The 23,583-nt window shown below is 38.5% G+C and overlaps 1 protein-coding gene across 1 annotated transcript in view; it reads right to left on the bottom strand.

Annotated features, from left to right (window-relative positions):
* Nucleotides 1-23,583, bottom strand: part of cdkal1 (CDK5 regulatory subunit associated protein 1-like 1) — a 399,108-nt gene that overhangs the window by 246,962 nt on the left and 128,563 nt on the right. The window contains exon 7 of the mRNA XM_066690832.1: nt 17,374-17,494. Coding sequence (XP_066546929.1) covers nt 17,374-17,494 — 121 coding nt within the window. The remainder of the gene's footprint in view (nt 1-17,373; nt 17,495-23,583) is intronic.

Genomic DNA, 23,583 nt, shown 5'->3' with positions numbered 1-23,583 from the left:
TCAAAGACCTTAAAGGCTTATCTCCTCAGGGGATGAGACCAGACAGTCCAAGATGACCCAGATACCCAATGAAAAAGAAGCAAAAAGGTGTTAAAGGTCAGCAATAGGTGGGTTGTCTTTCTGTTATCAAAAATGTAATCTTTAACTTGCATTTTATTAAACTTTGTAGTTGAACAGCAAGTATTACAAAGAAGGATTTATGAAAAGCAACTTATTTTCTAAGAAAGCGGGCAAAAGGAAATCCACCCAGTAAATACAAATAAATAAATATATAAAGGAGACTGTTTTAATGCATCTATTTAATTTTCATCGCTGAACAATCATCGATCATGTTTAGGATAAAGTTCGATTGAGTTATCGAGCGAGTGAGCAGGGCCTCCCAAATTAAATCGGTCCTAGCCAGTGAAGCATTAAAGCAGCGTGTACATTTGGTTGATAAACAGTAGAGAACAGTGTCCTGACACAGGGAGGGAGAGAATTCAACAGCTCTGCTATCTTAAAAAGAAGGCAATGCTTTATTAACAAGATTCCCTGGCCTGTTGATTTCTGCTAAGGGGTTTAAAGTACCTACACATAGACTCAGCAGCTTCTTTCACAGGTTAGGACAGGTTAGTAGCTTTAAGGATCAAAACAGAAACATTGTATTTTACCCTTCTTGCTTTGTACATGACAATTTTTTCACCACAAGGGCACCTCATCAATTTCACTAGGATATATTCTCTTTTACCTGATTTCTCTCTGATAATTTGAGCAGAAAGCCATATTTACATACTAACCTGTGAACTGAATGGAAACACACAAAGTAATGCATATCCCCCCTACTTGAAAGCATTCTGTAGTGCGTCTCTATAGCTGTAGTGCGGTTTATCAAAGTCTGTTTGCTCGGTATGGTAAGACCAACATGACAACACTGTTATTTAGTGTGATTAGAGATGAGATCAAGGTGTGTAGTGCTGCGGTTTAGAGACAACGCACACAAGGTATGCCAAGTAAGTTGAGTGTTGCCTCCTGCAGTGTTATAGTGAAAAGAGAAGCACAGAGAAGTGGAGGTCTTGGCAGCATTTATATACCTAGATAGGACAACCACAAACAAAGAAGGACATAAGCTGGAACAGGATGAGATAGGATTTGTTGTTGGGGAGAGAAGACGGCATATACACTCAGCAACAGACATTTCCAAGTTGCTGTTCTTTTCCCATAAGAATCACCGTTTCCAACATCAGAAGATGCACATACATCACCATAACTAGGCCAAAGGTTAGCCTTTGTCTCTCCGAGTAGCAGACTCTGTACTCCCCCGGCCAGCTTTTCACTCAACTACGAAACAAAACTCAAAGTACAAATCACTTTCAACCTTTCTCTGGAGACAGACGAGAGGAAAAATAAACACCTCATTTCTACATAATATGGGCTATAAATTAATTTCCGAATAATTCATTCGAGCTTTTCATTACTCAGTTCTTTTTAAATCAATAGGAAAAATTTAATCTCTCTTAATACGACGATCCAGTAACAAAGTTTCTTCTCATTTGATTGATTAATAAGGGTACAAAGAAATGAACTTCTATCTTTATCAGTGCTTTCCGAGCAGTCAATATGCTATGTAAATCATATTTATATACAGAGCTATGTAATGTACCAATCTATGCAAATAAATTATGGATACAACATAAATGAAAAGAAAATCTCTGTGGAAAAATTTGTTTTTTTTATTCCTCTACTCTCTCTCTCTCTCTCCAGATGCTACAGTGCAAAAAATGCTTTTTATGACAAATTAACAAAAAACGTTAAAGCAGTTCATGCTTTCATTAAAGACGCCAAGGAAAAACCGAGGAGATGAAATGATGCAGAGTGGAGTGTTAAAAACAAACTAGGAACACAAATAAACCCAGACGACCACCCCTCCCCAATCCCTTCCCTCAGCAAAAATCGAATCCCTAGCCAGAAAGAAAGCCCAGGAATAACAGGCTCATATTTTAAGGTCATCAGTGCCCCTGATAAGACCCATTGTTTTTACATCCTGCTCTACCTTTGGGGACGCAACCTGTCAGAGGGCAAAACCACTCAGGAAACAGCAGGCCGCAGCCCTTTCTGCTCCATACATGGACACAGAGACACGGGGTGCAGAGGATAACACATACTATTTTAGTCCGCTAGACAGCCTGGGAAACATTACAAATTGGAGCAACACATTCCCACTGTACCGTTTCAGACAGTCTAAATAGTTTCTGATACACATCAATTTAAATGTGTGAATTGTTGGAGGAAGAAGAAGAAGAAAAAAAAAAAAAGGAAAGTGTGGGAAAACTTGGCTCGATTGTTTCATAAAGGGAAAACGGGACCCAAACAATGTCTGCGCGATTGTTTTGCTTACACAAGAAAAATAATAACTTGCAATATATTTAGAACATAATCCCTCAAAACTGGATATTGTGACAATTAAGGGATGAGAGCGGTGCATTGGCTGGGTCTGCCGTTGCGCTCCTAGCAACATGGCACTTGCAAGATAACAATTAATTTCCCAACGCTGCCCGTCCTGAATAAATATTCCAATCATGTAAACTGCTTATTCAGATTATGAGCAGCATTCAGAATTGGAGAAAATCATCAGGTTGTGTAGTGACAAATATAGGAATACTTTGTTTGTCTGGATATCTTCTTCTGGTTACTGTATGTCCTTCAGTGAATGACATCAGAGCCTTTCACTGCAATTCCTAGTTCTCACAGCCACTGTTTGTAAAGGTATGCCCATACCTATTATTTCTAAAGACTTCCATCATCCAGTTAATGCAACCTCATTAAAATGAATAACCTAATTTGGGATGCGAGAAGGAAAAAATAAGATCCTTCAAAACAGTTTATTCTGTCCCAACAATCACAGAGACAAAACCGCATTTGAAAAGAACGATCTGCAGTTTTGATTCCCTACTTGTTGAGTTCTGGGTTGTGTTAAATTGGGTCCCATTCCCTCATAAATCAGGCAGTTCATGAGGCAGTTCAGCTGGGAAAGAAAATTAGCTGTGAGGCTGCAGAGTGAAGCAATGGTCACAATTTTCCATGGCTCTGATGAACCGTCCCAGGAATCTGCTGGTAAGAAACTGACAAACACCAGTTCCTGGAAGCCCCACTCAATAAAACAAGCATTTCATTGCCACTGATAATTGAAGGCAGTACGGCAGGGTTATGTTATGGAAAGATTATTTGCAACTACACAAGATCCACTGCACATGCAAAGAAGCTCCTTGAACAGATAAGGAGAGAAGTGTCTGAATTAATAAAGCAGGATTCAGAGATGAGATTTACAGATGCAATTCCAGGAATGGAGAAGTGCTCTTAAATGAACTCTTCACTTTAGATCCAAAGTGAAACAGTTTGTGAGGAGGAACACTTGAGGGGAGCAGACAGTGCCACCGCCTCAACCAAAACAGTCGTTTAGCCCAGTCTGAATGCTGTGATGTACTGTTTACAGAATCAGTTAGTGTTCATATTCCGCATTGTGCAGAAATACTAGCTAGGAAGAGTTGTTTAATAATAACGCAATGGCCACACAGGCCAGGAAAAAATATTCCAATTATATCCTAAATGTTTTGATCGCTCTATTCTACCAAGTTCACTCTCAAATACCTAATTTCTTCAAATGCAAGTAAATGCATGCATTTATTATTATGTATTATAATTATAATTATGATACTACACGTTCCTGACATACAAAATACTTCAAAGCTCCTCAGACCCAAGACCCAAATGGTCACAAACAGTAATGTTCAAAAGCTGAGAATGTGAATACAATTTTACAGCAGTTTCAAAGAGGAAAATTAAATTTGCCACAAATAAATATTAAATTAAACATTTTAGAATATGTTTATTAGAATAGCTCAGTTTTTTGTGGTTTAACGTCTAATTAAAAAAAAATAGCAAAGTTTAAAATAACTCTTGAAAGCTTGGCTGCATTTTGATAATACAAATATAAATATTTACTGTAGATTTTGGATACCAGCCTCTAAAGTGATATATTCAGTATCTTGCTATTTTTAATATATAAAAAAAAGAACGATTCTTGGAAAACTGTCAACATGCCTTTCAAACGACCCCAAAGGAAGTTTAAAATGTTAACCAATCAGAGCCCATTTTATTTACGGATCCTGCTCATTTAAAAAAAAGATTGAGTGTGTACTGTCCATTTAATGGTGCAACTGGCTTATAAATGAGAGTCTAGATAAAACCCCAAAACAAAAAATTCAACATGAATAGTGCACCCGCATCCTATCAGCCAAACACAGGATCATTTAAAGAGTACTGTATGAAAATGTCAAAGAGCAAAGCTATGCCAAAATTTAGAGGCTGTCCATCATGTAACTCAATCATACGCCGGCAATCCCATAGATCTCGCCTGACCTGAGCCCCCTTACTTCACCAATCGGCTGCCCTGGACTTGAAAGATAAATAAGCCCAGCCTGTTTCCCCGCACAACAAACCGCCCAAAGCCACAGACGACTGTCCCTCAGCTCGGAGAACTAGGTTAGCAACTCTCCCAGGTGATCATTCTGGAGGTATGGTTTCAAGGGTTACAATTACAGGGTTATCAACCACCTCCTCCTAGACAGAACTCTACATCAAACGAGAACGGAGCACGCCCCGAGACTCCAGGAGCGTTCCCAATATGTTCCCCTTTCTTCTTGCCCCGGCTCTCATGTTTACAAATTTGCTAGAACCTTCTTGGTTCATTTTTCATTCTTTCCACAAATAGCAGCGTGTGCGTTACTCTGGTGGCTTTCACACCAGTTGTGGTGAGCTATAACTCAATCACAGCCTGATTCCTGTACGGTAGGACTTCAAATCGATGCCGCAATCTGCCCTGCTAAAAAGAACATGTCTTATGTACAGCTAAGACATTAAGGACTATAAATCTGGGCAACTGACTTCACTGTTTCAAGTTACTTATGATTTAGGAAACATGTAAACTCATTTATATAGTTTTAAAAGTCTGGCTCAGTTGGCTTTAACATGTTTGTCAATATTGCAGTGTTTTAGTGGCAACAACAGGATAGCCAAAGGTAAATTTCACATGATCTCTTAATAAATCACAGATGGAATCCTAGTGAAGGTCATCTGGCACAATCACTCGGCCAGCTAATTTCCTGTCAGTTGGCTATTGTAAAAGTCCAAGCCCCAAAAATCAACCACAAGCTTAAAAGTCAGAATTCCATTCAATGACGTTGTTGTTATGAAGTCTGAATTCAGGAAGGCATCTACCAAGCTCTTGTTAATAGGCCCTCCTCGATCTTTCGAGTGCCGAAATGTCTTCAGTGGCTTTTCAAATACTTTCCGACGCATTCACACAAAAACAGTAAGCGATTCAACATCCAGACCTAGAGGATCACTGAGTCTTCTGGTTGACAGTGCTTTGTGGTGCTGTAACTCGCTTAGACTCACTTAAAGAAACCAAATCCTGCACATACTTGTACATCTTGCCAATGAAAAGGGGCATTTCCGTCACAGCTGATGTTGCCGACTCATCTTATTTTCTTCTACATTTAAAAAAAATTCTCTGCAGTTCCCTTTTCATTAGACAGCTCCTTATACTCTAATGTCTGGTGTCAAGTGGATTTAGAGGTTTTTGAGCAGGTGCCCATTCCAATTATTCCAGCAGCATTCAGTTTCTGTTCAACAGGTTAAAACAAACCAAAATGTGAAAGAGGCATTGAAGAGAGGTGTGTAAGGATGTCTAACACATTGTACATAAAACAATTCACAGAATGCTTGCCAGTTTCCTTTAGCTATACTGTTAGACAACATTAAAGTATTAGTGTCACTTAAAAGGATCACCCAAGAAATTAGAGTATATATAGTGGGGCTGATTGTGTATATGAGCCCGTTAAAGGGATGTCAGTTCCTTAGGTTATCAAGAGTGTACATATGCCCGACACTCCTTGCGCTACTTGTCTGGCCTGCGAGACTCAGACGTGTGCATCTGTGGTGGCATCTGGATTCCAGTTTGTGATTACATACCCCTCAGTGTTGCCAGGATGTGGGTCAAGTAGACGGATACATATCAATCACTGAGGCAGCAGTGGGGAAGAGGGGGGTTCGCAACAGCACTCATTGTGTGTATGGTTTAAATTCAGAGTCCAACCACATACACCGACAAACCGATTCCCCAGCAACCGCACCATCAATCACACGTACTGCTATTCCAGCCCAAGAAGCGAACATAGACACAGACAAGAACCCCACTGGGCACTGAAACACGAGAAGGGAAACATGTATGTTTTCTAGGGCATGACTAAATAAAATGTAAAAACAGGTAATGAAATCGAGGACTTATATTCCCTCCCCTATATATTCCTGGCACTGTAATACAAAGACCAGTGTTAACCAGCATATTTGCCTGTGGATTAGATTCCTTTTGCACTCTTAAAATATCTGTTTGTTATTTTCACTTTGCTAGGGGGATCTGCTAAGACAAAGATTTAAAGGATTTACTACAGGCTTTGGATTGGAAGGTGGCCAATGGGGAATTCACAAGACTGCCAGACCATAAGCTAATGCTTTTAAAATTTCAGATCAGCATGATTAAAATAAAATATTAACAAAGGCAGCAACTAAAGACAAAATCAGATTCATCTTGTCTTTATTATTTTGTTTTCAAATGATTAAAAAAATGGATCTAATGTTCCATGTGGGAAAAAACAAAAACAAACTATGTCACAGCTGACAACACCGAAAAACAAAATATAGAGAGAAATGTGTTGGAAAGTGCCAAATAAACATTTCACCAACCAAAAACAAGGGATGTCATGAATACTCACTTCCTGTAGTTTACCAGAAATATCTGACAAACAGCACACATCTAATTTCTCTCCCTAAAAGGCCTTCAATGCCAGACAGGCATTCAGACAAAGTGTGTTACTGTCCCATGTGCCGTGCAAAGGACCACGTGGTCATCATATGCTGTTGTGGTTTTGGAAAGAAAAGTTCAGAAAGCATGTGCCCATTGGCGACATGTTAATCTGACCTTTGCTTAGGAAACAGTAACAAGGTTCTCAGAAATGCTAAAGCCCCTTCAGGGTTCTGTAAACAAGCTACATGCAATATTTTCCTCTTCAAAAGTGCCGTTAAAGAAAAAGAAGACATATGACTTGTGATCCGGGCAAAACAAATGATACAAAAAAAGAAAAACAATTATAGCTTGGGAAAAAAAAAGTTTTCCTCCCACGCATCCTACACCAGACTGTAGATCCGGAATTCTGACGGCAAACTGTAAATTTTAGTGATTTAAGACAAAGAGCTAAACTGAAGCCACAAGGCAAAGAGGGAGGATCATTAAAGGTTCATCGCAGAGCTCTGGTAAGTCTGTTACACTGTTGTTCAGGGTGTCCACCTGTGTGAATGATCACAGGACACCGAGACAGAACAGGACTCTCATGTTGCCCTGAGACAACAGGAGAAGTATGATCATGCAAAAAGTCTTCTACCAATCTGGAAAAATGCAAAACTTCTTGAAAATATACATATAAAATACACATTTTATGTTTTTTTTGACATTATCAACATTTTTAACTTGGCATCTATATCTATATCGTTCTGGTTTTTGACACTCTCCAGATCAAAAATAATTGTGTTATTTGTGAAGGAAGCCGCACACAGATGATTTCGTATTTGTCTGTCAGTCAGCGCTAGTCAGGACAATAGATTATTGTACTGTTATGCCACTCACGATAATTAAGTAACAATATCAATTTAGAGCCATTTAATTGATTTCAGATTGAGGGCCACTTCCACAGCCTGCTCTGTGTCACGACATCCTGCAATTATGGGGCCAGGTGGTCAGCCTAAATTACAATGGCAGTAACTTACCAGAGATTGAAGTCAATCCTCTAACACAGGCTTTGGAGCCGGGAAAAACCCATTCCACTGAAGTGACAGGCAAACAAGTACCATTAGCAAACATAAGTGATGCCTTCCAACAGTCACAGAATCTGTAGAAACCTGACAGATATTAGCAGGTAGGACTGGAAGGCCATTAACCCTGGTATCCATGAACTACATTTAAGAATTGAAAAGTCCATTCATTCAAAACATGGAACAACAACGATTTTAAAAAGTTGTCCGAGTGCAAATTACTAAGAGTAATATGACAAAAAAAATTAAAATCATGTCATATTTAATTACAATGACGTACTTCAGATTAAATTCTATATAAGAACTAGGGTCAGCACTTAGCATTTTAATGCACTTCATTTTACCGCAAGACTTTATAATGTTATATATAAACAAAACCGCGGTTACTCAATTTGTTTGTTTAATGGGATGATTTTTGGAAAAGCCAATGTTTTTATTTGGAAGACAGACTGCCTTCTATGGAAATCTTTCAGCACTTCAAAACCTCTAAACTCCATGGAACATGTCCCATAAACCACAAAAACGGTAACTGACAGGAGATCACACCTGATGCAAGTGAGAGTCCCACAGCTATGTACTGAATTGTGTATTCACTTTTTACATGATCACAGGAGTTGACTGTAGGACAAAGTAAGTAACCCTCCTTCCTCTCCACTCCACAGACCGAGGAGGGCTAAAGATGACAGGACACCACAGTAACCGATCATTATGAGTTACAGAGGTCAAAAGGCAAAGCTGGTTTCCAAAATAAAAGCAGGGCTGTCATACCAGAGCCCAAACTGTCACTTGCAGCGATGACATAAGGGCAGCTATTCCTTGATGTGGAGAGCCCAGCATTGTAAGACCTGTTTCCCCATCAGTGTGTTAAAAGAACACTTAAGAGGTCTACTGATTTTGAATACAAAAGCAACAAAACAAGGATGACTACACAACTGCATTACATAACTGTTACATTACGAGTATTATGTAAATGTAGTTCAAATTCATTAACATCTTATTTTGTGTTTGCTTTTTCCTTAGTTAACTTTCTGTAGAGTGTTGTCCTCACTGAACCCGAACAAGCCAATCTGTTCTAAGTTTTCTGAGTATGCAGTAGTGCATCACTTTTGATAATTAAGCATTTAGAGTCACTAAATACACATTAATTCTACCAACCAATCTGCTCCAAAAGAACAGTTTAAAGACGTCACACAGCTAGATGGTTGGTGAACTGCAAAGGTCAAGACCAAAAAACAAAACTGAAAGAAACAAAAAAAACATGAAGTAAACAAATGGAATACTGTATTTAAAAAAAAAAAAAAAAAAGATTCAGAAGAATGAAGGCTGCAGGATTGAAAATAACCCACGTGTGTTGACACTGAACTAAATTACCGATACTCTATCTTGAACAGCATATTAAAAAATAGACACAAAAGAAGCTCTATGTTAAAATCTTTGAAATGTCAGTCATGATGTCACTGTTGCCTCAAAAACAAGTTACAATTAAAAATTCAGATTCCTTCTACTACAAAAAGAAAAATCTAAATATATATGCGCACACACATATATACAGACAAATAATTTAAAGAGTTATTTAAAGATTGCACACACAAACTGTTTGACATATTTTGAGTCTTATTACTGACAAACAAAAACAAGTGAGTGCATACAACAAACAAAACCAGGCTGAACGATAATGTTATGAAAATTCTTGTGCTCCTAATTCAACAGATTGATGTGGGCAGTGGGGTGTTTTTATCCAGACAGAAAGCTCCGATACAGAGGCTTTATTAAACTGATCCTGTAAAGAGCAGCCTGCTTAGGGTAACTTTGCAGTTAATTGAAAAACAAATGTGTCTATAGAGCTAGACATGACCATCTGGAATTATGAGGTTTGCCTGATTAATGCTTACAACATAACAAAAACATCGCCTCACAAAAGCAGATTGGGCGGCCTTGTCATGTGATCCCGACTTCATACCAATGGCAGAGGGGGATAAAAGTTGCCGGGGAGAGAGCAGTTTTCAAAGCTGCTAGGCAGACTTCCTAGTGTAACAAAGCCTTATGAGATGCAGGTCACAGCAGGTCTCAGTCCTAAGAATAGCATCCATTGTGATTGCGCATTAAAAATATATAAATATATATACAGTGAGCCATTATACAACATGGATTTCAGGTTTTAATGATCTAAATAGAACAGTGGATAGGAAAATGTAAATGTTTTAATTATGATTTGGTATAATAAAAGAGGTGAAGCACATTCCATGTTAACATGTTAAATTCATCACAAGTAATTGAATAATGGAAACAAAAAACACACAAGCAGCTGAGTTCTGAAGAATTGTTAGACGCAACATTTGTAATGACATTAAGTGGCAGTGTCACATATGTTATGCCAAGTCCAATTTAGAGGACTACCTGATCCAGTTGAGATATTGATCCAGGACATAAGCAGCCCACATGAACCGGATCTCGTACGTCATTCCATCAGTGAGTAACGCAATGCTGTACAACGCTTCCTTAAACCCCAACGACACCGGGAAATGAACGTGGAAAACAAACAACAAGAAATCCCTACTTATACATCGACTGGGAGGACAAAGCCTTGTGCAAAATTAGAGGTTATCGGGCTTCCCCCGAGCCCCTCTGGCTGGAATAATAAGAGGTTCTGAGTAAAACCCTCCAGCCATCTGTCCAAATGATAAGAATATCACGTACGCAAGGATTTAAAATTGATGAATGACTGAACGCACAAACAAGCATAATGTCTGGTGCTTTATTTGTTTTTCTTGGCAAATTTCAACATTAAAAAAAAGCATAGGAGCAGCTTATATTGTTTTTCTTTTATCTCATGTCTCTTACTGCAGTTTTTTTATTTTATTTTGGCCTGTGAGATTGTGTATTATTCCTTCTCATGAAATGTCATCTGCCATCTAGATTAGCAGGTCCTACAAATGCACTTTCTCCAAGCGATCTCTAGTAAGTCTACACAGACAGATCACGGTTGTGTTCAAACCGTTATCCTTCCAGTTCAAGCATTTTGTCGCAACAAACAGTACTGTCAGTAAATAATACAAAAAAATTGAAATCCTAAAGACAACACTGACTGTAAAATGTGGAAATTTTAAAGCATTTGCTTCCTATTTTGCAGACACACGTGGTTTATTTTGGAGAGTTGCACAAACTTTAGGGTGTTACCAAGTTGCAGGTCAATTTACCTGCGCTATAATGTGTAGTAATGATAATTAGTGATTTAGAGGAGTGATTTGGCAGACAATTTTATTCAAATTGACTTACAGACACAAGCAATGCATCAATAAATTCTGTAAGGGAGTTTCTTACAATACGATGCCAGTTTTAATTGACATATGGAGGATTAGCATAAGAAGGGTTATGTAACTTGTAGCTCAAGGTAAATCACAGAGCCAGTAGAAGTCTTGGGGTGAAATTCCACATCAGCCTGGTAACAATATTGGTTCCCTTCACACTTCATTTGGAACTGGTTCAATATTTTGTATATTTCTATATAGGGTGGGCCATTTATCTCCGACAGTTGGGTTGACTTGTCACAGTGTTTCCGGTTTTCACTTTAATAAAAGAAAAACATGCTTTTCTTTGTCCAGTTTAGTTTTATTACAAAAGTCATAAATAAATGGTCCACCCTGTGTATGTGTATATCCATCTATTTATATAAACTATATAACTCAATACCTGCACGAATATTGATGCTGCGAAACAGTGCAGCTTTACTTTCAACAAAAACGTCTGTTCTGAAACAATAGAGCAGGCCACTTTCCAAGCGCGTTCAAAGCCGTCTTTGTGTTTCTGTGTGGTTTCTTGCTGATATTACCCTTTTCTACTAGGCGTCTGTGCTGGAGGCTTTTTCTTGTACTTGCCTGTGTAGAGTAATCCGTGATGTTTTGAAGCCGGCAGTCTGTTGACACATCTCTGACAGACGACAGGCACCCTGAGACCTCGCAGCTCGGCAACTGGGGTTCAACTCCTGACCTAAACGCCCCCCTCCTATTCAAACCTGGGCCTCTTTCAAATGATAATTCTGAACCACTGCCAGGGTTTATAATACTTTTATGATGTAGATCACAATGCCATACAGTGTGACACGTTAATTTGAACCCAGGCCTTCAGGGGTGCTAGACATTTTAGTTATGAATCAGACATCACAGTGCAATTTCTTAAAAAACATTTCTCTTGTGTCTTGGCACCCCATCATCTTCTACATCTACAAAGGAAACCTGCCTGTGTATTAAATAATAAGAGTGTTTTTGGCACTGTGTTTTGTGGCTTGGGGAACAACTCAGCTTGAAAACCACAGACGCAAACAAGGCAAAGAGAAAAGGTTAAAATGAGGTATGAATCACATAGGTAAGGTCAAAAGGTAAGATAGATAAGTTCAAAAGGTCAACCATCACTGTGGCTGCTTTCTTAGCTTGATAATACAGCTTAAAGTATATATACATCTATATATAGATACAGACATGTAATGCTACAAATGTATAGTAGTCCTATAATATAGATCTAAGATATAAGAACTTAAAGTTTATAAGCGAGAGGAGGCTTCGATTCCCCCTGACTGAATCAAATCCCACAGTCCTCTTCTGGGTTTGCACAAGCTGTTGGTAATTTACAAAATTAAGATTATAACCAAATTAAGCTTTATTTTTATTATTATTGTTAGGTTTTATCATGTGAACATATGCCTTAGCATGATAATTTTGACCACTTGCCTTTTTACCTTTAACAATATTTCAAACACTTCCAAGACTTAACGACCAAAGGTGTCAATAAAGTGTGAGCAGCACCATGTCATATGGTGGTGTGCCTGCTGTGAGAAACTCTGTGTAATTTGCTTGTCTGCTCATTGTAGTCCATAGCAAAAGGGGATAATCCACAGCCCGGGTAAAATGAGAAATATTATTCCTTGCATAAACGTCTCTCATGCCAAGGCACAAATTTATGCGCTGATACTCTTCAAGAACAGAGAGTACTTGTTTACATGCTTAGGGACTGCTCGAGAATACCAAGAAATGCGTAAGACGACACTTCAGTCTGTCCCTGAAACAATTCCTGATAATGCAACCTATCATTTGCTGGCTTGGAATCCAATTCCCACACAAATTACAAAAAAAGGGCCTTCACGTCTCTCTTAATCACAGAGTGGTTTACCCGAATCTGTCTAAAATAAAGTCAAACTGTTAGTGACCTTTCAAACCCGTGCTGTGTACATACAGCACAGTCATAAAGGGCTGGTTATTACATCCAGATCAATTTTAATATATAAAAACAGCCAATGTCTCTCAATGTAGAGCAGGAAATGAATCTTGCCATTTGTGGAACCTAAAACAGCATCAGAAATAAAGCTACATGGTCAATGTGCTGGTCTTAATAAAACAAACTGAAATGAGTCATAATATTAAACAGGATAAACCTTTCAAAATCACATTTCCCAAAAGAACCAGGTTTTTCAAGGAGCTTCCCATAGTTAGTAAGCCTAACTGTAAGCATAAAATACACTGGAAAAAGTCAACATTTTATAAAAATATCCCTTTAAATTAAGGTTTTAAAATGTATTTTTTTACTACTGCTTTGTGGGATATTTTAATTCACCTCCTTTTCTGAGAAGGGTTTAATATTCCTCAGATCTTCAGTAAACCTCATGAGTACCCTGGTGAATAAACCTGTGCAGGGAGGCGATTTCTGGCCACATCTTTATGACCAACACTTGTGCAAAGTGAATACCAAACAAAGGGTTAAATTTGATTTGTGTATGAGGTTCTCGTCATCGGAAAGGCCGGTAGGACTGTCCTCTATCAATCCAAAAGCAAGCACTAAAGTTTCTTGTATAAAAGGCTCAGGTAGGAGAAAGAGCTAGACAAGCAGGAACACTAATTGAAAGTGTAACGTGCACAAATCCCAAAATCCGGGCTTTATTTGTCTTTACATGTTTTTATAGTGTACAAGTAAGGTGTATATGAGCCTTCCAGTTAAATTCTGCAAAACTCTGGCACATATAGTCAGTGTTTCAGGATGTGTCGTGTCATAACTTCCTGGAGAGCAGAAGAACTACAAAAGGACCGCATGGGTCTTCCCTAAGGCAACTTAAATCATTATCATCAATTCACACAATACACAATAACATATTACTGTGCATTAGTCTATTCATACAAACCAACGTGGGCGAGTGGCATGATTCAAGTGATATAATATGGGAATGCATTGCAATCAAAGTGATCACTGCAGACTGGCCATTTGTTCCCCTTTGTTGAATATGGGTTTGTTAACTTGTGCAAAATTTCCACTGCGCATTATTTAAGTTTTACATTTTAGTTTTTAAAGTTTGTGAAGCTGCTAGAATCAAACTGGAAGAGTGGTATTCATCTTACACTATAGCAACACAAGATGCATAAAACCATGATTTTAGAAATTGCACTTTAAGCTGAGAATATCATAATGAGCAACTACAGAGAACTGTGAATTCAGCTAATTAAAGAACAAGAGTCAAAGTCTTAAAAGTTACTACAGATGCTTCTTATAACAAATGATTATTAAAATACCAAAAGCACAAATTGAAAAGACTGCTTTCTTGAACAGTGGCTTCTAAAGAGGCTATTGGTTCTTATCTTTCCAGTTCTTTCTGTAATTGAAAATGACAGTTCCATATAGGTACAAGAAGCCTGGATATATGAGCTTTTGGTCAAAGTGGATACTAGCGAAGTTCAAAGGCATAACCTCGGCAGACCTTCAGCGTGTTACACCTCCAAAAATATGAACACAATCAAAACCCAGCAGAGTGATAAATTGGGTTCCATACCTCAGTGATCATTTTATGCTTACATCCCAATATCTTCTCTGAAACCTGCTGTGACCAACCCCCTATTACAGCATACAGAGGATACAAAATTGAAGGCAAAAGTTCCCAGCAGACACCTCTTTGGGGACAACGTCAAAACGCATGTAAAGTCTTATAGTAAACAATAGGCCAGGCTGGAGTGTTATTTTACAATCCATTTCTAGGATGGATCTGAGAATTGTGGAATTAGAACTGTTCAAAAAGTGCCCCACAACAGGCCTCTGATACAACTTGTCAGCTAAAGAAACGAGAGAAAGGCAGAGTGGAAAAACAAAAGTCTGCTATGGGAAGATGAGTGCAATAACATGTATGAATGCTGTCGCGTCTAATGCATTAGACAAGGCTTATTCTGGAGATCAGAAACAAAAGCAAGCCCAGCTACTGCTGAGATGAGATCCCGCAGAGAAGTGCATTTAAAAAAAGAAAAGTCTGTCTCTGCCCTGAAACTCGAAGAACATGAACAGGAATACTGATGCAGATTGGTAAATGCCCCCCTCCGCCCCCTTCAACTGAAAGGTCCTCTGACTCAACAGAAACAGGTTTACAGTCCCGCAGGTGGTAGGCGTCCATATTACAAGAGCCCACTGTTCTCGGCTTCAGTGAAAGGTCAGAGATCAAGGTTCTGTGCAGGAATAAGTACCGAGTCTGTCTTGCTGATACCAGGCCGATTGTTTTGTTTGTTTCAACCAACCTTCATTCGGTTCTGACAGTACAGAGCGGTGCCCGATTTCAGAGCTGTTCTAACAGTTTTTAACTTGGACTTAATCTAAATTAGAGGACCAGGAGTAACTTCTAAAAAAGTGCTGCATTTTAGTCAATAAATTAACATCTACCCTTAAAAACAAAAGGCTGACTTGAACCATCTTGAACCCTGAAAAAGTATATATGCACATCGGCAAAACATCTGTGATGGCATACATTATAAGAAGGATAATGTATACACAAAACAATGAAAGCCACAGAACCCCAGCAGAGATGATGTGTGGAAAGATCCTGCACACCAGACACAAGTCATCTGTTTCAGATAAAGTTGTTACTCACCAGTATTAAATGGAAATGTAGGCCTTAACATAAGATTATGTACAGTGCAATTGCTCAGTAGTCTTGCAAAGTTGAAAGTGCTTCCCACGCTATGTATGTTTTAAGCAAGTCATAAAAATAATTTCCATAAGAATGGGTAATTCTTCTTAATTTTTAGTTTCCGGTTTAAATATTTTGCAAAATCAAATATAAAATAAATAAAACATTAGCATAATATTTGGCATTCTGCAGCAATGTGGATACTTCCAGTTATAATAACAACAGCAGCAGCACAGACAAAATGTACTACAGTGTTACACAGCCTTGAGCAAAGTAAGAAAAAGCAATGTCTTATTCCACAGAATCTGCCTTTTCATACTGTCATGTTTTGTATTCACCAGAAACATGATCCAGTCCTGCTGAAAGAGAAAGGTTAACAGTCTAATGTAGTTTCAGAAACGTAATCATACATGAAAGATGAAGCCATGCTATGTGTGTGGAGAATAACAAAGGGCTTGCATGGTCTCCACTGACAATCAGAGCCTATGGGGTTTGGCGACGCTTAATTTTAACTTCTCTACAACACAGACATTCTTCTGAGCACTGAGAACATCTTTAGAAGGGTCTGAGTAGGACCTGAGGAAGGTCTTGTTGTTAATGTATTCCTACCAATCCTAATCAAAGCATCTCAATCCAGTGATTCCCTAATCACCATGTAGCACCAGTCCATAAAGAGTTTAATCAGTTCTTTCTAAAAGACAACACAGAGTACACATCTGTATGTTCTACTTCTGGCAACAAGTGCTTGACTGTTACAATCCCTTTATGAAAACCAGAACCTTGTAGAACTCCCTAAAAGTTTCAAAACAGTAGCTTTCAAGTGGTTTCTACACCCCTCTCTGCCCATCAGCTTTCCTACTGTCTTCATAATAACCTTTAATGTAAATACTGCATGATTATTATTTATTTCTTAGCAGACCATCACAGCTGCGATTCTGGCTGCTGTTGCAAGCGAACTGCCATATAAAAGCCTCTGTATACACTGAAGTGGGCAACTTAGCAATACTGGATTCAGGGAAGCACAAGAATGTAAAGACACATTCTTTTCTTTTCTCCTTTTATCAGGGAAACAAACTGCTCACAGCAAAATATATACATATATTAAAAACTTACTTCCCTATTCGGTTGCAATCCAAAAGCAAGCCTTTATGCGATTCAACAGCGTGATTAAGATTCTCTCATTGCCCGCTCTACAAGTAATAGCAGTCTCATGAAAAGTTTATGCAATTTTTTTTTTTTTTTAAATTCAGAGAAATTAAATTAAATCTCAGGATCCAAAGGGTGGAACCTGTAAGCTATAATAAAATCATCTGCAAAGCAAACGCATTTAATCCTTAAGAAAAAAAAAAAAAAAAAAAAAAGACAAAAGAATACTTTCTAATATTGATGCAATCGAACCCCCTTAGGGTTTCAGATCATTTCAGTCTGAAAGCTAGGAAAGCAGAAGCAGCAGCAGCAACATCACACCATGTCTGCAAAAGAAAAATAAATTGAATTCTCAGGTGATGCTGAATATTTTATGAGCAGGTTTGAAAGCAGCTTACCCCGTATTGATGGAAATGATTTCTATCAGTGGGTTTTTCCTAATCTTCGGCAAATCCAATCGAGCTCCCCCCAACCGTTTTCCATTATCCTTTTTCTGACCCAAAAGGCGTACGGAGTGACCTTCAAATGAAACATATAAATACTAGTCATAACACTTCAGCAGAATACATTGCATGCTGCTAATGTAGGCCTCTGAATTATCTGCATTGCAAGTCTTTGGAAAAAAAAAAAAAATACATATATATATATATATATACATTCACCTAAAGGATTATTAGGAACACCATACTAATACTGTGTTTGACCCCCTTTCGCCTTCAGAACTGCCTTAATTCTATGTGGCATTGATTCAACAAGGTGCTGAAAGCATTCTTTAGAAATGTTGGCCCATATTGATAGGACAGCATCTTGCAGTTGATGGAGATTTGTGGGATGCACATCCAGGGCACGAAGCTCCCGTTCCACCACATCCCAAAGATGCTCTATTGGGTTGAGATCTGGTGACTGTGGGGGCCAGTTTAGTACAGTGAACTCATTGTCATGTTCAAGAAACCAATTTGAAATGATTCGACCTTTGTGACATGGTGCATTATCCTGCTGGAAGTAGCCATCAGAGGATGGGTACATGGTGGTCATAAAGGGATGGACATGGTCAGAAACAATGCTCAGGTAGGCCGTGGCATTTAAACGATGCCCAATTGGCACTAATGGGCCTAAAGTGTGCCAAGAAAATATCCCCCACACCACCACCACCAGCCTGCACAGTGGTAACAAGGCATGATGGATCCATGTTCTCATTCTGTTTACGCCAAATTCTGACTCTACCATCTGAATGTCTCAACAGAAATCGAGACTCATCAGACCAGGCAACATTTTTCCAGTCTTCAACTGTCCAATTTTGGTGAGCTTGTGCAAATTGTAGCCTCTTTTTCCTATTTGTAGTGGAGATGAGTGGTACCCGGTGGGGTCTTCTGCTGTTGTAGCCCATCTGCCTCAAGGTTGTACGTGTTGTGGCTTCACAAATGCTTTGCTGCATACCTCGGTTGTAACGAGTGGTTATTTCAGTCAAAGTTGCTCTTCTATCAGCTTGAATCAGTCGGCCCATTCTCCTCTGACCTCTAGCATCAACAAGGCATTTTCGCCCACAGGACTGCCGCATACTGGATGTTTTTCCCTTTTCACACCATTCTTTGTAAACCCTAGAAATGGTTGTGCGTGAAAATCCCAGTAACTGAGCAGATACTCAGAAATACTCCGACCGGCCCGTCTGGCACCAACAACCATGCCACGCTCAAAATTGCTTAAATCACCTTTCTTTCCCATTCAGACATTCAGTTTGGAGTTCAGGAGATTGTCTTGACCAGGACCACACCCCTAAATGCATTGAAGCAACTGCCTTGTGATTGGTTGGTTAGATAATTGCATTAATGAGAAATTGAACAGGTGTTCCTAATAATCCTTTAGGTGAGTGTATATATATATTCACTTCATGGACAAACATTCTCTCCCAGATAATCAAACTAAAGCTCCTTTGCAGACAGACTGAATGTTGTTGAGATTTCGAGAGGATCGCTTTGCTTCATCTACACATCACAGTCTTACGTTCAATCACATACATTCATTAGAATACAAGATATGTGGCCCTGAAAACACTGCCATACTTGGTAGTAGTGCATTTCATTCCTCTCAGGTCAGTTTGGTAGTGTTTAGATAATTGAACAAATACATCACTTTTACTGTTGTATATACAAGGATCTATACTGAAAAGAGATCATATTATTTCTTGCATATCTACTTCAGAATAGGAATGATAGTTGATGGGGTAAGATGGACAGAAAAATGATTCTATCTGCTATATAGTAATGTAGCTACAAAATGATCTACATTGAGATTCATATAATATATACTTTATATAAATAAATTATATATATATATATATATATATATATACATACACACACACAAACACTTTTTAGTGTATGTGACACACTGCAAGAAGAACAGATTAAAGATGGACAAAGGAAGCTATTGAATGGATACCAAGAGATAACAAAAGACCCAGAAGACGACCACATAGAAGACGGGAAGATGAAATCATACAGTTTGCAGGCGTGACATTGAAAATAGAAGCTGTAGATGGAAGCAAGTGGAAACATCTTGGGGAGCCTTCATCCAGCAGTGGATCGATACAGGCTGATGGTGATAGTGTTGTTGTTGATGATGATGATGATATATATGTCATGTGTGTGGCTTTTAAAATCAGTTCTGGGTAGGGTAAGGCTTACAGAAAAATTAATAGATTGCAATGTAATCTGAAAGTCCTGTATAAAATATCTTTGCTAACAAATTCCATTTGAAATGTGCAGTTCAGAGTCCATTACAGCCCTGACTCTAGCAATCTGTTTACTGGAGCTGACCCGATGCAGTAATTATTTTAAAGTGATATCTAGACGGTGACTGATAACAGTCTCTGGCTTGACCCCTTTTTCCCTTATAAATTTAACAAGACATAAAGCAATTTCAGGCATAATGGGCCATTATGCCATGACTCCTTACTTTGATATGACAACATTCAGACGAAACAATAACAAATGGCACAGCAATCCATGGAGATCTCAGAAGTGCTGGACGTTTTTCCAAACGCTTTTTTAATAAAGAGCGGTGCAAGATCAATCTGATAACAAGATAGCTAATGCCTTTCATTGTGTCAAAAGTTCACATCACAGGCCCAATTTCTGTACTCACATCAGAGAAAAGAATTTAATTATATTCCACTGCTTTATGCATTCAAAAGTATGTGCCATGAACTAATAACATTTGCTAAATAATTCATACAGCCTATCTACACGCAAATAATTGGGTAGAATCTCTGGCTGAAGATATAACAAGTCATTTTCCGATTCATTGGTTCAGTGAAAAGTCAGATCTAAAACCATTGTCTTCTTTTCCCCCTTCTTCAAAATAAACAGAAACCTGATTACTTCTGCAACAGAGACTGAGCTCAGAGAAGTCCAACTAAATTTCCATAAATGTTTAATATGGCAGGTGTAAGTTAAATTTGGAGAACAATCCGGCATTGTACACACTGTGCGCCAGAGGTAGTCACTGTTCCGCTAAGGAGAGCCAGAGACCAGACAAGGCTTTTCCTAGCGCACTCTCATTTTAACAACATGTACTGTGAGAAGAGAATTGCTGAGGATTACCTACATGTATTTCTCTCAGCAGGAGTCCTCTATTTTTTTTTTTTTTTTTTTTTTTTTTTCCTGCAGATTTTTTCGTATTCCATTTAGCAAGACCACTGGAAAGTTGAGCTTCCTAAAGGGTGGTTTAGATATTCTCTTCACGCAGCGTGAAAATCTTTTAAGAATGTGTAATCAATGTATGCTATGATCCTCATAGATAATTAGAACATTACAAATATGTTTCAACTTTGAAAGGTCTGATCACAAGGGAAATTGGATGAATTGCTCCATTAACATAGTGCAATGCACTTAGTAATTTTGATTTTATTTTAAAGGCCTGTAACTGTGGGTGACTATTCACCATTCACATTTTTATCAAAGGCCCCTTAGATAAATTGGACAGGATATCAAGGGCAGAATGCCTGCTACAAGAAAGACATGAGCAAACAATCTCAAATTATTCCCACTAAAAAACAAGCATCTATCTTATGGTAGTTTTGATGAAAGAATCCCAATTCAAGAAGGTTGGAGGAATATGACAGAAAATGTAAAACAATCTAATTAGAATACATCATATAGTATGAAATCAGCAGGATAATTGCTTGATGGTCTTAAAAAGGAAAACCATTAAAATTATTCGAGGGGGGGGCATTGTGAAATGTTTTATTGGTAGAGAACAGAACAGAACGGATGTGTAAGTTACTTGTCTTGATCTAATGAATGTCAATTTAGCCCAGCAACAGAGATGCTGCGCAAAGTAACCATCTGAGCAGTGCCAATCTGTCATAGGTGCTGCCAATTACAAGCACTATTCTTGAGGGATATGGGACCAAATGCAGAATTACCTCTGAAATGCGCATGAATATCCACGGTTTCTTCCAAGTTGTGCGCTATTGCATCATGCCTGTTTGTGTGTAAATTGTTAAGCTTAAGCACTTGATCCTTTCCAAACACACAGAATACTAAGTATTTAATGACAAACAACTGGTTCTTCTTAATGAATTACGACATGTATCTAATGTCCTAACATTTTGCTTTAAAGTCCTGTTGTTTTATAATGTCTTTCAACTTTTCTCCAAAGACCTACTTCCTATTTCCAAATGCAGAACTTGCATCTCTGGAAAAAAACAAACAAATGTTACCAACCCATATTAACTATCCATTATAACTTACCTCCCAAATCATTTGGCTTTTGACCTACCTTCCAGCAATAGGGGCACATACACCAGTACAGATATACTGCCTTTAGAACGGAGACTACTGGGATTAATGGATTAATCAGCACTACTTTAAGTGACAAGCCTCACAGAAGCTTTATATCAATGCATCCAACTTAAATAAACTCCTTAGTCTGTAATTTTGTGCATTAAATGTAAAAATTTATAAAACTGTAATTAAAAAAGGGAATGCAGTGGTTTTTATTATTATTACATTGAAAAAAAAGCTATATTTGGCATTTTATGATCTTTATTTCTCATTGAATCACTCCCACACAACCCGTTAACAATTTTCTGACGTGATTCAGGTGCTGCACCAGTCTGATTTGAACGCCCACAACCACAGCATGAGCCCCACAGAGCAAGTCTGTTGATTCAAAGTTATGAACTAGATTTAGCATCAGCTGAACTTCCCAAAAGAAAAAAAAGAAAAAATTATATATATATATATATATATATATATATATATATATATATATATATATATATACATATATACACTCACCTAAAGAATTATTAGGATCACCTGTTCAATTTCTCATTAATGCAATTATCTAACCAACCAATCACATGGCAGTTGCTTCAATGCATTTAGGGGTGTGGTCCTGGTCAAGACAATCTCCTGAACTCCAAACTGAATGTCTGAATGGGAAAGAAAGGTGATTTAAGCAATTTTGAGCGTGGCATGGTTGTTGGTGCCAGACGGGCCGGTCGGAGTATTTCACAATCTGCTCAGTTACTGGGATTTTCACGCACAACCATTTCTAGGGTTTACAAAGAATGGTGTGAAAAGGGAAAAACATCCAGTATGCGGCAGTCCTGTGGGCGAAAATGCCTTGTTGATGCTAGAGGTCAGAGGAGAATGGGCCGACTGATTCAAGCTGATAGAAGAGCAACTTTGACTGAAATAACCACTCGTTACAACCGAGGTATGCAGCAAAGCATTTGTGAAGCCACAACACGTACAACCTTGAGGCGGATGGGCTACAACAGCAGAAGACCCCACCGGGTACCACTCATCTCCACTACAAATAGGAAAAAGAGGCTACAATTTGCACAAGCTCACCAAAATTGGACAGTTGAAGACTGGAAAAATGTTGCCTGGTCTGATGAGTCTCGATTTCTGTTGAGACATTCAGATGGTAGAGTCAGAATTTGGCGTAAACAGAATGAGAACATGGATCCATCATGCCTTGTTACCACTGTGCAGGCTGGTGGTGGTGGTGTAATGGTGTGGGGGATGTTTTCTTGGCACACTTTAGGCCCCTTAGTGCCAATTGGGCATCGTTTAAATGCCACGGCCTACCTGAGCATTGTTTCTGACCATGTCCATCCCTTTATGACCACCATGTACCCATCCTCTGATGGCTACTTCCAGCAGGATAATGCACCATGTCACAAAGGTCGAATCATTTCAAATTGGTTTCTTGAACATGACAATGAGTTCACTGTACTAAACTGGCCCCCACAGTCACCAGATCTCAACCCAATAGAGCATCTTTGGGATGTGGTGGAACGGGAGCTTCGTGCCCTGGATGTGCATCCCACAAAAGATGCTATCCTATCAATATGGGCCAACATTTCTAAAGAATGCTTTCAGCACCTTGTTGAATCAATGCCACGTAGAATTAAGGCAGTTCTGAAGGCGAAAGGGGGTCTAACACATTATTAGTTTGGTGTTCCTAATAATCCTTTAGGTGAGTGTATATATATATATATATAATTAAAAATAATCAGGGAAGTATAGAGCTTTGGTGTATTTTACAACATAAACAACCTAACACTATATATCACCAGATAAAGCACTCAC

The sequence above is a fragment of the Amia ocellicauda genome, chromosome 18 (assembly GCF_036373705.1).
Source record: "Amia ocellicauda isolate fAmiCal2 chromosome 18, fAmiCal2.hap1, whole genome shotgun sequence".
Classification (NCBI taxonomy): domain Eukaryota; kingdom Metazoa; phylum Chordata; class Actinopteri; order Amiiformes; family Amiidae; genus Amia; species Amia ocellicauda.
This window is presented reverse-complemented; position numbering and strand designations above follow the sequence as displayed.